Source organism: Nerophis lumbriciformis, linkage group LG31, assembly GCF_033978685.3.
Source record: "Nerophis lumbriciformis linkage group LG31, RoL_Nlum_v2.1, whole genome shotgun sequence".
In the NCBI taxonomy this organism is placed as follows: domain Eukaryota; kingdom Metazoa; phylum Chordata; class Actinopteri; order Syngnathiformes; family Syngnathidae; genus Nerophis; species Nerophis lumbriciformis.
In genome coordinates, this window is record NC_084578.2 from 2,687,501 (window position 1) to 2,705,000 (window position 17,500).

The window sequence follows — 17,500 nt, forward strand, 5'->3', positions numbered from 1 at the left end:
TTGCATTGTTCTTTTTTTGCCATGGTGTACTGTTGTGGATGAGAATGGAGTTTTTTGCGTGGATGATGATGTTTCTTTCGTTGCCTGTGATTGAGTCGTAGTCTGAGGCGAAGTCTAGTGCTTGAGTCAGTAGGTCTTGCGTGATGGAGCTACAGCTGCATGAACAATATACGACAAATCATCTCAAACCACAACAAAACAATTGCAAATGAGCCGTCGGCCCTCAGACAGAGCGACTCCAAAACCAACAAAGGATGTAATTGTCGAAAGAAACCTGATTGCCCCCTCAACGGGGGGTGCTTACAAACATCAGTTGTCTACCAATCTAAGGTAATACGCAAGGACATTAACACATCCGACACATATGTAGGATTAACCGAGGGAGAATTCAAAACCAGATGGAACAATCACAAGGCTTCTTTCAGGAACAAAAACCTGCGAAATACCACAGAACTCAGCAAACACATTTGGGACCTCAAAGACAATAATGTTGAATATTCAATAACATGGCAAATTCTTGCATCCAGCACACCTTACAATAGTGGTAATAAAAGATGCAACCTATGCTTGAAAGAGAAACTGTTTATTATTTACCGTCCAGACCTGTCATCCCTCAACAAGCGCAGCGAAATTGTAACAACATGCCGCCATAGACGGAAACACCTCCTAGGTAACACATGAGCCAATCACCACGCCCCTACGCCAGCCTGTACCCACCCACTCTGTGCCCTATATAAACCATGGTATGCGAATGCTCCCATTAAAATCTCCTGACGATTGAGGGTACCCCCCCTCATGAAACAGGCCTGTAGAGATGAAATAGTCTTGTGATTTTTTTCCCCACACATACATATATTGCGCTCTACTACGGTATCGAGCACTATTTTTTTTGGATAACCTTATTAAGACATATATATACACACATATATATATATATATATATATATATATATATATATATATATATATATATATATATATATATATATATATATATATATATATATATATATATATATATATATATATAATACACACACATTTATATATATCTAAAATAAAAAATTAAGAACAAAAAAAAAACGTTTTTAGGCCATCTCCGTGCTTCTCTGCGTGTGGAAATGCTTATTTTCCCCACGTACAATACATACATATATATATATATATATATATATATATATATATATATATATATATATATATATATATATAAATACTATTATATAGTATTTCCAGTTTTTAAAAACAACTTTCACTATATTTGTACGCGTGGACGCGCATTAGGCTCTGCGCCTTTAAGAGCATCCCTGTCAGCATCCTCCTCCTCTGTCGTGCACGCGCCTCCATCATCAGAGAATCACGCCAAAGCCTCGCTTTTTTTCCTCTCCCGCCTCGGTCGACCGGCTGACATTGCGCCAACACGTCCTCGCGTTATCGGACACTTGAATTTTCTCCCACGGGGACATTGATGCATTTTCCCGCACGGGCGCCCTCGTCCTCGTGATTCTCCTCCCGCGCCGCGCATCCCGATCCGGCTGGTCCACGCTGCAAGATGGCCGAGCTCAATCTGGGGAAGGGGCTGACCGCGGGGAAGGTGGCGAGCAACGTCCAGAAGAAGCTGACCAGAGCCCAGGAGAAGGTAAGGCGAGGAGGCCTGCATGCAGGTGCCAAGTGGCGCACCCCCGGCCTCCCAACCCCCCACCGCCGAGGCGCAATGTCGCGTCACGACCTGCTCGCAGCTGGCAGCTCCGATGATGCGTTCAAGGACGGCTCGTCAATTTCCGTGATCCTTAACATAGGCAACAACGTCGTCATCATGAGAATAATGTAGTAGTAGAAGTAGTTAGTAGTACAAGTAGGCCCCTTCTCACGTACTGTGCGTGTGAGGGATGCCGTGGATGTACGGCAGAGGGCGCCATGTTGTCTCCACAATACTATTTACAGCACAGAATACTGTTTTTTTTTGTTTCAGTGTGTATATTGTACATATTATATTGTTGTGAAGGTGTCTGTTACTACATTATATATATATATATACATATATATATATATATATATATATATATATATATATATATATATATATATATATATATATATATATATATATACTTGCAGTGTGTATATTGTACATATTACATATTGTTATGAAGGTGTCTGTTACTACATTATATATATATATATATATATATACTTGCAGTGTGTATATTGTACATATTGCATACAGTATTGTTGTGAAGGTGTCTGTTACTACATTATATATGTACTTGCAGTGTGTATATTGTACAAATTACATATTGTTATGAAGGTGTCTTGTTACTACATTATACATATACTTGCAGTGTGTATATTGTACATATTGTTATGAAGGTGTCTATTACTACATTATATATATACTTGCAGTGTGTATATTGTACATATTACATATTGTTATGAAGGTGTCTGTTACTACATTATATATATATATATATATATACTTGCAGTGTGTATATTGTACATATTGTTATGAAGGTGTCTATTACTACATTATATATATACTTGCAGTGTGTATATTGTACATATTACATATTGTGATGAAGGTGTCTGTTACTACATTTTATATATATATATATACTTGCAGTGTGTATATTGTACATATTACATATTGTTGTGAAGGTGTCTGTTACTACATTATATATGTACTTGCAGTGTGTATATTGTACAAATTACATATTGTTATGAAGGTGTCTATTACTATATTATATATAGATACTTGCAGTGTGTATATTGTACATATTACATATTGTTGTGAAGGTGTCTGTTACTACATTATATATGTACTTGCAGTGTGTATATTGTACATACTACATATTGTTGTGAAGGTGTCTCTTACTACATTATATATGTACTTGCAGTGTGTATATTGTACAAATTACATATTGTTATGAAGGTGTCTTGTTACTACATTATACATATACTTGCAGTGTGTATATTGTACATATTACATATTGTTATGAAGGTGTCTGTTACTACTTTATATATATATATATATATATATATATATATATATATATATATATATATATATATATACTTGCAGTGTGTATATTGTACATACTACATATTGTTATGAAGGTGTCTGTTACTACATTATATATATACACTTGCAGTGTGTATATAAAACATATTACATATTGTTATGAAGGTGTCTGTTACTACATTATATATGTACTTGCAGTGTGTATATTGTACAAATTACATATTGTTATGAAGGTGTCTATTACTACATTATATATATATACTTGCAGTGTGTATATTGTACATATTACATATTGTTATGAAGGTGTCTGTTACTACATTTTATATATATATACTTGCAGTGTGTATATTGTACATATTGTTATGAAGGTGTCTGTTACTACATTATATATATACTTGCAGTGTGTATATAAAACATTACATATTGTTATGAAGGTGTCTGTTACTACATTATACATTTACACTTGCAGTGTGTATATTGTACATACTACATATTGTTATGAAGGTGTCTGTTACTACATTATATATATATATATACTTACAGTGTGTATATTGTACATATTACATATTGTTATGAAGGTGTCTGTTACTACATTTTATATATATATATACTTGCAGTGTGTATATTGTACATATTGTTATGAAGGTGTCTGTTACTACATTATATATATACTTGCAGTGTGTATATTGTACATATTACATATTGTTATGAAGGTGTCTGTTACTACATTATATATTTACACTTGCAGTGTGTATATTGTACATACTACATATTGTTATGAAGGTGTCTGTTACTACATTATATATATATATATATACTTACAGTGTGTATATTGTACATATTACATATTGTTATGAAGGTGTCTGTTACTACATTATATATATACTTACAGTGTGTATATTGTACATATGACATATCGTTATGAAGGTGTCTGTTACTACATTATATATATACTTACAGTGTGTATATTGTACATATTACATATCGTTATGAAGGTGTCTGTTACTACATTATATATGTACTTGCAGTGTGTATATTGTACATATTACATATTGTTATGAAGGTGTCTGTTACTACATTATATATATACTTGCAGTGTGTATATTGTACATATTACATATTGTTATGAAGGTGTCTGTTACTACTTTATATATATATATACTTGCAGTGTGTATATTGTACATATTACATATTGTTGTGAAGGTGTCTCTTACTACATTATATATGTACTTGCTGTGTGTATATTGTACAAATTACATATTGTTATGAAGGTGTCTTGTTACTACATTATACATATACTTGCAGTGTGTATATTTTACATATTACATATTGTTATGAAGGTGTCTGTTACTACATTATATATATAGTTGCAGTGTGTATATTGTACAAATTACATATTGTTATGAAGGTGTCTATTACTACATTATATATATACTTGCAGTGTGTATATTGTACATATTACATATTGTTATGAAGGTGTCTGTTACTACATTATATATATACTTGCAGTGTGTATATAACACATATTACATATTGTTATGAAGGTGTCTGTTACTACATTATATATACTTGCAGTGTGTATATTGTACATATTACATATCGTTATGAAGGTGTCTGTTACTACATTATATATTTATATATACTTACAGTGTGTATATAAAACATAAAAAACTTCAAAGACGTATACAACGAATACTATGCATCGATACAAGAACCTTCTCCAACTATTATTCATGTCGTGTTCTGTTGTTCTTGACAGGTTCTACAGAAGCTTGGCAAAGCTGACGAGACCAAAGACGTTGCTTTCGAGGAGGGAGTCATAAACTTCAACAAGCAATATGTGAGGTTCCAGTGAAGGATATCCCTCATTCCCAACACGTGGCGCTCGGAGCTGACCCTCATCCTTCTGTTATTTTTCAGACGGAAGGCAGCAAACTCCAGCGGGACCTCAGGGCTTACCTGGAGGCTGTGAAAGGTGAGGAACATACCCAACTCATGCGCACCTTGTCCGAGTCTAGCTGACGTGTGACGTTTGTGTCCTTCAGCCATGCACGAGTCCTCCAAGAACGTGCAGTCCTGTTTGGCCGACATGTACGAGCCAGAGTGGTACGGCAAGAACGAAGTCGATTCCATCGTGGAGGTCAGACACATTTTTCAGTATTTGTATCTTTGAAGTGCTCTTATTAGCCACAGCATTAGATACCCAGCTTCCAGTCACACCAGAACCAATGTAAAGGTTCTGTTTCTGGTTCCGTACTTAGGCTAAGAGCGTACAAGAACATTTACATCGCGCTGGACTTGGACATATTTCTCCTCCAGCGCTAGTTAATGAAGAGATTGAATGTCTTTCCATGGCTGTAGTCTCCTTGTCCACAAACGGGGTATTGCAGGATTGCAAGTTTGTCACTTCAATCATTAATTTGTTGTTCATTATTCTCTTGTAGTAGTAGTAGTAGTGGGGCAGCACAGCACGGTGGAAGAGGGGTTAGTGCATGGGCTCGGGGTCTTTCCGTGTGGAGTTTGCATGTTCTCCCTGTGACTGCGTGGGTTCCCTCCGGGTACTCCGGCTTCCTCCCACCTCCAAAGACATGCACCTGGGGATAGGCCCCTCCCACCTCCAAAGACATGCACCTGGGGATAGGCCCCTACCACCCCCAAAGACATGCACCTGGGGATAGGTTGATTGACAACACTAAATGGTCCCTAGTGTGTGAATGTGAGTGTGAATGTTGTCTGTCTATCTGTGTTGACCCTGCGATGAGGTGGCAACTTGTCCAGGCTGAACCCAGCCTTCCGCCCGAATGCAGCTGAGATAGGCTCAAGCACCCCCCCCGTCACCCCAAAAGGAACAAGCGGTAGAAAATGGATGGATGGATGAATAGTTCATCACCTGAACTCATGACTTAGTCGTACTACAGTAGGGAAGGGACTCATATGGCCCCGTTCCTGGGTGTATCTCACGTAAGAGGAAGAGGGGGGGGTTCATAATTTTTCTGGCACAGTCTGCTAAAAAATGCCACTCAACGAAGCAAAGTTGGAATTGCCACAAAACACGTTTTAAGATATTCAACATTCTCCTGCCATCTGGTGGATAGTGCATGCCCCAAATTTGTCCCGTTTCATGTGTCAGGTAAACCGTGACGAATGGGGCTATATGAATACCCTGCTTACGGTAGAACTTGATCCATCCATCCATCCATCTGAGTCCGGGTCGTGGCGGCAGCAGTCTAAGCAGAGAAGCCCCGTCGACCCTGTCCCCGGCCACCTCCTCTAGTTCCACAGGGGCGACACCGAGGCGTTCCCGGGCCAGCTGTCAGACATAGTCCCTCCAGCGTGTCCTAGGTCTGGACAGGCCCAAAACACCTCACCAGAGAGGCGTCTAGGAGGCATCTGTAGTAGATGCCCAAGCCACCTAGACGTGATGGAGCATTGGCTCTACTCTGAGTCTCTCCCGGATGACCGAGCTCCTCACTCTATTTCTGGGGGAGATCCCAGACATCCTGCGGAGAAATCTAATTTCTCCCGCTTGTATTCGCGACCTTGTCTTTCGGTCATCATCCAAATCTTGTGACCATAGATAAGTGTAGGAAAGTAGACTGACCTGTAAATCCAGACAGAGGTTCGCCTTCTGACTCAGCTCCCTCTTCACCACAACAAACTGGTACAGTGACCGCATCACTGCCGACAATGCACCAATCCCTCTGTCAATCCCGCGTTCCATTCTTCCCTCACTCGTGAACAAGACCCCGAGTTACTTGAACTTCTCCACTTGAGGCAGAACCTCACTCCCGACCCGGGGGGTGCAGTCCACCGTGGACTCAGCTTCACACTCGACTGCAAACCGCCCCAGTAGAACTTGATCCATCCATTCAACCAAAGCAGTCTAAGCAGAGAAGCCCCGTCAACCCTGTCACCGGCCACCTCCTCTAGTTCCACAGGGGACACACCGAGGCGTTCCCGGGCCAGCTGTCAGACATAGTCCCTCCAGCGTGTCCTAGGTCTGGACAGGCCCGAAACACCTCACCATGGAGGCACCCGAGAGGCATTTGTAGTAGATGCCCGAGCCACCTAGGTTGGCTTCTCTCGACTCTACTCTGACCGAGCTCCTCACCTTATCTCGGAGGGTGAGCCCAGAAATCCTGCGGAGAAATCTAATTTTTTCCGCTTGCATTCGTGACCTTGTCCTTTTGGTCATTACCCAAATCTTGTGACCATAGGTAAGGGTAGGAACGTAGACTGACCTGTAAATCGAGAGCTGAGCCGGACCAGTACGGTGACCGCATACCTGCACCAATGTCTCTGTCAATCCCGCGTTCCAGTCTTCCCTCACTCATGATACTTGAACTCCTCCACTTGAGGCAGAACCTCACTCCCGACCCGGGGGGTGCAGTCCACCGTGGCCTCAGCTTCACACTCGGCTGCAAACCGCCCCAGTAGAACTTGATCCATACATTCATCCAAAGCAGTCCAAGCAGAGAAGCCCCGTCAACCCTGTCACCGGCCACCTCCTCTAGTTCCACAGGGGACACACCGAGGCGTTCCCGGGCCAGCTGTCAGACATAGTCCCTCCAGCGTGTCCTAGGTCAGGACAGGCCCGAAATACCTCACCATGGAGGCGCCCGAGAGGCATTTGTAGTAGATGCCCGAGCCACCTAGGTTGGCTCCTCTCGACTCTACTCTGACCGAGCTCCTCACCTTATCTCTGAGGGTGATCCCAGACATCCTGCGGAGAAATCTAATTTCTTCCGTTTGCATTCGTGGCCTTGTCCTTTTGGTCATTACCCAAATCTTGTGACCATAGGTAAGGGTAGGAACGTAGACTGACCTGTAAATCGAGAGCTGAGCCGGACCAGTACGGTGACCGCATACCTGAACCAATCTCTCTGTCAATCTCGCGTTCCAGTCTTCCCTCACTCATGATACTTGAACTCCTCCACTTGAGGCAGAACCTCACTCCCGACCCGGGGGGTGCAGTCCATCGTGGCCTCAGCTTCACACTCGGCTGCAAACCGCCCCGGTAGAACTTGATCACCAAGAATATCTTCTTCACAAAATCGACAAAGTTGCCATTAACTCAACAAAAGTATTTTCACTTTGTATAACGATAGCATATTATGAATACAAGCTTGCTTTATGTTCCAGGACTGTGACGAGCTCTGGACTGACTACCACCAGAAGTTGGTTGATCATGCTCTCATCTCCATGGATACCTACTTAGGACAGTTTCCTGATATCAAAGTACCCGGCCTGCTCCGTATTGTAGGATGAAATGAAATGACACAAACGCTTATCTGCCGTCTTGGTTGTCGCTTCGTTGTTCAGGCTCGTATCGCCAAGAGGGACAGGAAGTTGGTGGATTTTGACAGTGCTAGACACAACTACGCCACTACACATAAGTCGAAGAAAAAGGACGGCGGTATTAAGATCACCAAGGTAATAGCTTCACAATATTGCATATTCTGTGCCAAACGGTTGTGTTTCTCACTTGCAGCCCTCGTCTTTGTTGGAGAGAGCAACACCCGGCTGGGCTCAAGGCATCTTGTCTGCACACAACGTTGCCCAGAGCAGCTTGTCCCGGAGCCAGGTACGCCACACGAGTATACTTCCAGATGCGTGTAAACAATGAAATATTGTGTGAAAATGTGTGCATCTTTACTTTAGGCCGAAGAGGAGTTGGAGAGAGCCCAGAAGGTGTTTGAGGAAATAAATATTGACTTACAGGAGGAATTACCTTCACTCTGGAACAGGTATTGGGCTTCATTCACAATCCTTCTTAAATACCGACGTACCGACCAGAGAGTTGTTAGAAATGTATCACAAAGATGATGATTCTGTCAGGTTCAAACACCGAACCATCTATTAAACAAGACAAGAAGCATGGAATCAAACAGAGACATGATTCAATTCAGCTCATGAGGAGAGCGCGTGGTCCTGCACCTTCGTACAGTGTCACCCCACCGCTCTAAGGAGGGAGCTCCACGCCTCATCCTTTATTTGGGCATTTCCTGATTACATAGCTGCAGCTAAGGGGAGGGGTCTCATTAAGATCAGCTGCAGTGGGTCATAAACAGTTTTTAAAAAAGGTGCTTGGAGCGGTGTCAGGTTTGCCCCCTCTCTGCTTGTAGATTTCGGGTCATGATAAGGTCCTTCCTGTGGCTGTCCAAGATCTGAGAAACCGACACCTCTACGGCGCATTTCATCGCACACAGTGGAGGTTTACAAGCTGTCTGCCTTTTGCTTGATAAGATCAAAGACAGCTTTTGTCTTCACGCAGGGTAACCTGAACTCAAGGTTCAAGGTTCAAGGTTCAACTTTATTGTCCCCGCGGGGAAATTTGTCTTGGGCACAGTGCATCATTGCTTTCTTAACATACACAAAAACAACAGAACAAAAACACAAGCACAGACACAAGCACAACCAGACAACTAACATTTAAACATCAGAACATGGAGCTTGATAGACATAGGTGGCACTTTGATGTAGGCATAAAATCTACAGTATGGAGACAAAGATAAAGTACCAATGTGCATTGCACTAGAGCTCATGGATAAAGTGCTGTGTGCTAAAGTGCTTAGTTCTAAAGTGCTAAAGTGCTATGTGCTAAAGTGCTATGTGCTAAAAAAGTGCTAACCTATGTATTAACATTCTATTGCACATTGTTGGTCAGCTTAATGGAGACTGGGACAAATGATAATTTAAGGCGGTTAGATTTGTATAGTGGGACCCGGAGTCTTCTCCCTGATGGCAGGGTTCCATATTCAGGGAAGAGTGGGTGTTGTGAGTTGGAAATACATTTTCTTAGCTTTTTTCCTAACTGCCTGCTCATAGATGCTCTGTATAGGCTCATATTCTTTCCTCGTAGCAAACAAGTTGTGTGATAACTTATATACAATTATTCTGACAGATTCAGAGCGTCTTTCGCCGCAATGGTCTCACTAGGGTGTTCCCTGCATGACCAAGCCACGGCCATTGCAGAGGGAGCCGGACTGTTGATAAGAACTGTTTTGGTTTGGGCGCGCAAACACGTTCTAATGGTTTGTGTGCTCTCGTTGTCCCTTCTGGCTCTAAAATTGATCATAATTTCGCCTTGCAGAGCGGAAAGCTTCTCTAAGATGTATTCCAGTTTGCGATTTTGTCCAGAAACCACAAAAAGTCTGCGTGCCCTACACCTCTGCCTGTCCTTCAATCATTCGTGGCAGCTTTAGGGTACCTTAAACGGCTGCCGGCGTCTTCCAATTTGCCCGTACACCAGGGCAACACTTACTCCAATCAGCAGGTGTCCAGGTGTAATACCCTAAACCTTTGTAACTGGAGGAAGAAAATACATTCATCAGTTCTTTTGCCCACCCAAGTAAATATGTTTTCTGTTGTGCTAGCTGAGAGGATGCAGAGAAAACGATGACAATTTCAAATGTGACAAAAGCTTATTGTCGTCAAATCTATTCTTGGCAGGGAACAAAATGTGCAAATGCATTGAATTTCCAACTTTTCTTCTCCTTATCTCTCTTGTGCAGTCGTGTGGGCTTTTATGTCAGCACCTTCCAGAGTTTGGCGGGTTTTGAGGAGAAGTTTCACAAGGAAATGAGCCGGGTGAGTACCTGTTCCAAAGTACACATGCAACACAAGTTTTGGTACTCACAATAATTGGAAAAATAATTGACCGGCTATTGGTTTGGGCTTAATCAAACTTACCATCCCCTGCTTTCACACTGTTCTGCTCTTTTACTGCAATTTCCTACACTTTGTCCAGTCTTCTTTGGAGTCGTTACTATCATTTATTTTGCACGAGGTAATAATTTACTGGAAAAAGGGGTTCAAACACCAATGACATCTATTAAACAGACAAGAAGCAAGGAATTAAACAGAGACAGGATTCAATTTAGCTCAATGAGGAGAAACGTCTGGGCTGTACTCTTGTACAGTCTTCCACCACGCTCTGACGAAAGGATTGCACGCCTCCTCTTTTTTTTGGACTTTCCCTAATTACATGGGTTTCTAAGGGGAGATGGGGTCGTAAAAAGCTGTTGCCATGGGTCACAAAACAGTTCAAAGAAAAGATGCCTGGAGCTTGGGTCAGGTCCTGCTTTGTAGATCTCGGGTCAAGACAAGATCTTCCTGTGGATCACAATAGATCAAAGAAACCGACACCTTCATGTCGCTTCCCATCGTACACAGTGGAGTTTTACAAGCCTTTTGCTTAGTAAGATCAAAGACAGCTTTTGTCTGCTCGCCGGGAACCCATGGGAACAGAAAGTTTTGTGATAACTAACATACAATTATTCTGACAACTGCAAAAATTCAAAGACATAATTTATCACTCATATGAATATGGTTGAGGGTGAGCAGGCGTGCTTTGGGTTTGACTTTTGGATTACTTTACGTCTATTATGAAGATATCTCATTTCATTCCACTTAAAGCATTCTTATGTTGCACAATGAGATCCTGGATCTCAGGAAACAGAGTGGACCGACACCAGCAGATGACATGGCACCCCAAACCATCACTGATGGTGGAAACTTTACACTAGACTTCAGGCAATGTGGATCCTGTGCCTCTCCTGTCTTCCTCCAGACTCTGGGACCTCGATTTCCAAAGGAAATGCAAACCAAACCAACCCAAACCATCAGTGATGTCCATGTCATCTGCTGGTGTCGGTCCACTCTGTTTCCTGAGATCCAGGGTCAACGCAGCCGTCTACCAGCAAGTTTTAGAGCACTTCATGCTTCCTGCTGCTGACCTGCTCTATGGAGATGGAGATTTCAAGTTCCAACAGGACTTGGCGCCTGCACACAGCGCAAAATCTACCCGTGCCTGGTTTACGGACCATGGTATTTCTGTTCTAAATTGGCCCGCCAACTCCCCTGACCTTAGCCCCATAGAAAATCTGTGGGGTATTGTGAAAAGGAAGATGCAGAATGCCAGACCCAAAAACGCAGAAGAGTTGAAGGCCACTATCAGAGCAACCTGGGCTCTCATAACACCTGAGCAGTGCCAGAAACTCATCGACTCCATGCCACGCCGCATTAACGCAGTAATTGAGGCAAAAGGAGCTCCAACCAAGTATTGAGTATTGTACATGCTCATATTTTTCATTTTCATACTTTTCAGTTGGCCAACATTTCTAAAAATCCCTTTTTTGTATTAGCCTTGAGTAATATTCTAATTTTGTGACACACGGAATTTTGGATTTTCATTTGTTGCCACTTCAAATCATCAAAATTAAATGAAATAAACATTTGAATGCATCAGTCTGTGTGCAATGAATAAATATAATGTACAAGTTACACCTTTTGAATGCAATTACTGAAATAAATCAAGTTTTTCAAAATATTCTAATTTACTGGCTTTTACCTGTATGTATATGTATGTATATATATTTACTATATATACTACTATATTTATTTTATTTTATTAATTTTTTTTAAAAGTACCTTATCTTCACCATACCTGGTTGTCCAAATTAGGCATAATAATGTGTTAATTCCACGACTGCATATATCGGTTGATATTAGTATCGGTTGGTATCGGTATCGGTAATTAAAGAGTTGGACAATATCGGAATATCGTATATCGGCAAAAAGCCATTATCGGACATCCCTAGTTTTTTTATAATTAGGGCCCGCATGGCCCATTGTATAAGGACTCCCAAAGGGAGTCCTTATGCAATGGGACATAAGGACCTATTGAATTTGTAAGGTTTTATTATTATTATTCTTCCGCAACTTTGCGCTGTAATTTGACCCCCTTAACATACTTAAAAACTCACCAAATTTTACACACACATCAGTAATATACGGCAAAAACCAAACCTCAAAACTCAAAATTGCGCTCTAGCGCCCCCTAGGAAAAAAAAAACTAGACTGCCTGTAACTCCCACTAGGAAGGTCGGAGAGACATGAAACAAAAACCTCTATGTAGGTCTGACTAGACCTAGTTTTCATAATTGTATATCCTCGGGCAAAAATCAACAGGAAGTTGGCAATTCCCCCTTCAAGACAAAAAAGTACTAAAAACAGTCAATTTTGTCTCTTTGAGCTGTATTTTCACCCTCTTAACATGCTCCAAAACTCACCAAACTGAACAGACACATCAGGACTGGCAAAAATTGCGATCTAATAAAAAAAAACCTAACCCCAAATCTCAAAATTGCGCTCTAGCGCAATTTTTTAATAAAACGGCGACAAAACTGCAACTCGGAGAAAAAAAATGACAAAACTGCCTGTAACTCCCACTGGGAAGGTCGGAGAGACATGAAACAAAAATCTCTATGTAGGTCTCACTTAGACCTACATTTCATAGATTGACAACTCTCAGCAAAAATCAACAGGAAGTTTGCAATTTCCCCTTCAAAACAATTTTTTTTAATAAACCGGTCACTTCTCTTCAAACATTATCTCCTCTGAGCGCGTTTGTCGTTTCAGCTTCAAACTAGCACAGGAGAGAGATTGAACCCTTCCAAATAAAAGTTATCGAAATAATTTTTCTAACTGCTCCGGTTTTGATTTTATGAGCCTTCAAAGAACCGCTGCGCTGCTGTTTTCTCAAGATGGCTGCTTAAAAGCAGGAAGCACCAGCGTGCCCACACAATGCAGACAAGGTAGGTACACTAGACAAAAGTATTGGGACAATTCGGACTAAAAGTAGACAAAAGTATTGGGACACTTAGGACTACCACTGGACAAAAGTATTGGGACACTTACTACTACCACTGAACAAAAGCATTGGGCAACTGGACAAAAGTATTGGGACACTTACACTGGACAAAAGTATTGGGACACTTGGGACTCAAACTTGACAAAAGTATTGGGACACTTAGGACTAGCACCTGCCAAATACGCGGGCCCGACCAACGCTGCTTGCAGCTTTAATTAATAATGAAATCCAGAGGCAAATTCATCCATTATTCTCTATTACAAGCGGCCCTCTGATGGCAGCCATAACTTGATTGATTGATTGAGACTTTTATTAGTAGATATTCCGTACAATTGACCACTAAAATGGTAACACCCCAATAAGTTTTCCAACTTGTTTAAGTCGGGGGTCCACGTTAATCAATTCATGGTAACTGCCATGTGACTCTCAATGAAAACCACAGTCTAAAATGTGTCAATGTCCCAGAATCCATAAACCAATCGGGTGAGTTTGGTGTGGAAAAACCTAAAAGCACATACAGGTAAAAGCCAGTAAATTAGAATATTTTGAAAAACTTGATTTATTTCAGTAATTGCATTCAAAAGGTGTAACTTGTACATTATATTTATTCATTGCACACAGACTGATGCATTCAAATGTTTATTTCATTTAATTTTGATGATTTGAAGTGGCAACAAATGAAAATCCAAAATTCCGTGTGTCACAAAATTAGAATATTACTTAAGGCTAATACAAAAAAGGGATTTTTAGAAATGTTGGCCAACTGAAAAGTATGAAAATGAAAAATATGAGCATGTACAATACTCAATACTTGGTTGGAGCTCCTTTTGCCTCAATTACTGCGTTAATGCGGCGTGGCATGGAGTCGATGAGTTTCTGGCACTGCTCAGGTGTTATGAGAGCCCAGGTTGCTCTGATAGTGGCCTTCAACTCTTCTGCGTTTTTGGGTCTGGCATTCTGCATCTTCCTTTTCACAATACCCCACAGATTTTCTATGGGGCTAAGGTCAGGGGAGTTGGCGGGCCAATTTAGAACAGAAATACCATGGTCCGTAAACCAGGCACGGGTAGATTTTGCGCTGTGTGCAGGCGCCAAGTCCTGTTGGAACTTGAAATCTCCATCTCCATAGAGCAGGTCAGCAGCAGGAAGCATGAAGTGCTCTAAAACTTGCTGGTAGACGGCTGCGTTGACCCTGGATCTCAAGAAACAGAGTGGACCGACACCAGCAGATGACATGGCACCCCAAACCATCACCCAACCATTTCCTTTGGAAATCGAGGTCCCAGAGTCTGGAGGAAGACAGGAGAGGCACAGGATCCACGTTGCCTGAAGTCTAGTGTAAAGTTTCCACCATCAGTGATGGTTTGGGGTGCCATGTCATCTGCTGGTGTCGGTCCACTCTGTTTCCTGAGATCCAGGGTCAACGCAGCCGTCTACCAGCAAGTTTTAGAGCACTTCATGCTTCCTGCTGCTGACCTGCTCTATGGAGATGGAGATTTCAAGTTCCAACAGGACTTGGCGCCTGCACACAGCGCAAAATCTACCCGTGCCTGGTTTACGGACCATGGTATTTCTGTTCTAAATTGGCCCGCCAACTCCCCTGACCTTAGCCCCATAGAAAATCTGTGGGGTATTGTGAAAAGGAAGATGCAGAATGCCAGACCCAAAAACGCAGAAGAGTTGAAGGCCACTATCAGAGCAACCTGGGCTCTCATAACACCTGAGCAGTGCCAGAAACTCATCGACTCCATGCCACGCCGCATTAACGCAGTAATTGAGGCAAAAGGAGCTCCAACCAAATATTGAGTATTGTACATGCTCATATTTTTCATTTTCATACTTTTCAGTTGGCCAACATTTCTAAAAATCCCTTTTTTGTATTAGCCTTAAGTAATATTCTAATTTTGTGACACACGGAATTTTGGATTTTCATTTGTTGCCACTTCAAATCATCAAAATTAAATGAAATAAACATTTGAATGCATCAGTCTGTGTGCAATGAATAAATATAATGTACAAGTTACACCCTTTGAATACAATTACTGAAATAAATCAAGTTTTTCAAAATATTCTAATTTACTGGCTTTTACCTGTATCTAAAGCCCGTAAACACCTTTGGGATGAACCGTGGCAATTAAAGCCCTCCCTCTCTCGGCAACCTCACGAATGTTCTTCAGGATGAATGGATGTTCCCACGGGCACGCTGCTAAATCATGTAGAAAGTCACGCTAGAAGAGTGGAACCAAGAAGGAAAACCAACTATTTTTTACTCAGTGCTTTTTGCACCGGTGCCAAATAAATCAGATTTCACAATACGTTTGCTAGCAAAACTAACTTTCTCTTGCTGACTCAGCATGTGTATTGTCCATGACTCTGAATACCTTCATAATAACAACGTGGGTGTAAAATGTAACGTCTCCCCGCTCTGGGCAGTTGGATCAGGATCTACATGACGTCTTGGAGAAACTTGAAGAAACGGACACGAGCAGGTTAGTGAGAAAATAATTTCTTTCCTCATACTACCAAAGATGTACAGTAGGACGGGGATTCATACAGCCCTATTCGTGGCAATTTACCTGACACATGAAACGTGACGTATTTTCGCCGCCAAAATGGCAGTAGAGTGTTGAAAATCTTAACCTGTGTTTTGTGGCGATTAAAAGCTCGGACCGCAGCGTCAGTTGCTATGTAGAGTGGCACTTTCCATCATTTTCGGCAGACTGCATTGCAAAATGATTGACTCCCCCCTCCCAAAGGGAGTCCTTATGCAATGGGACATAAGGACCTATTGTATTTGTAAGGTTTTATTCTTTCTTTATTATTATTCTTCCGCCGCCTCTTTGAGCACTAATTTGACCCACTTAACATGCTTCAAAACTCACCATATTTGACCCACACATCAGGACCTGCGAAAATTGTCTTTTAATAAAAAAACCGAACCGCAAAAATCTAAATTGCGCTCTAGCGCCCCCTAGGAAAAAAAAACCCAGACTGCCTGTAACTCCCACTAGGAAGGTCGGAGAGACATGAAACAAAAACCTCTATGTAGGTCTGACTTAGACCTAGTTCTCAAAATTGTATATCCTCGGGCGAAAATCAACAGGAAGTTGGCAATTCCCCCTTCAAGACAAAAAAGTACTAAAAACAGTCACTTTTGCCTCTTTGAGCTGTAATTTGACCCCTTTTACATGCTTCAAAACTCACCAAACTGAACACACACATCAGGACTGGCTAAAATTGCGATCTAATGAAAAAAACCGAACCCCAAATTTAAAAATTGCGCTCTAGAGCAATTTTTGAATAAAACGGAGAAAAAACTGCTCCTCGGAAGAAAAAAATGACAAAACTGCCTGTAACTCCCGGTGGGAAAGTCGAAGAGACATGAAACAAAATCCTCTCCGTAGGTCTCACTTAGACCTACATTTCATAAATTGACAACCCCCAGCAAAAATCTACAAGAAGCTTGCTATTCCCCCTTCAACACAACATTTTTGTAAAAACCGGTCACCTTTCTTCAAACATTATCTCCTCTGAGCGTGTTTGTTGTTTCGGCTTCAAACTAACACAGGAGAGAGATTGAACCCTTTTGATTGAAAGTTATCGAAAGAGTTTTAATACCGGCTCCGGTTTTGATTTTATGACCCTTCAAAGAGCCGCTGCGCTGATGCTGCTGTTTTTGTAAGAAGGCTGCTTAAAAGCAGGAAGCACCAGCGTGCCCACACAATGCAGACAAGGTAGGTACACTAGACAAAAGTATTGGGAGAATTCGGACTAAAAGTAGACAAAAGTATTGGGACACTTATGACGAAAACTGAACAAAAGTATTG

The 17,500-nt window shown here is 41.5% G+C and overlaps 1 protein-coding gene across 3 annotated transcripts in view; it reads left to right on the top strand.

Moving 5' to 3' along the window:
- Positions 1-1,319: 1,319 nt before the first annotated feature.
- bin1a (bridging integrator 1a) overlaps positions 1,320-17,500 on the top strand; it is a 44,274-nt gene continuing 28,093 nt past the window's right edge. For all 3 annotated transcript variants that reach the window (XM_061926089.1, XM_061926091.1, XM_061926090.1), the window contains exons 1-10: positions 1,320-1,639; positions 4,779-4,859; positions 4,940-4,994; positions 5,065-5,159; positions 8,162-8,257; positions 8,342-8,452; positions 8,511-8,603; positions 8,681-8,766; positions 10,534-10,609; positions 16,107-16,162. In XM_061926089.1, coding sequence (XP_061782073.1) covers positions 1,553-1,639; positions 4,779-4,859; positions 4,940-4,994; positions 5,065-5,159; positions 8,162-8,257; positions 8,342-8,452; positions 8,511-8,603; positions 8,681-8,766; positions 10,534-10,609; positions 16,107-16,162 — 836 coding nt within the window. In that variant the 5' untranslated portion in view covers positions 1,320-1,552. The remainder of the gene's footprint in view (positions 1,640-4,778; positions 4,860-4,939; positions 4,995-5,064; positions 5,160-8,161; positions 8,258-8,341; positions 8,453-8,510; positions 8,604-8,680; positions 8,767-10,533; positions 10,610-16,106; positions 16,163-17,500) is intronic.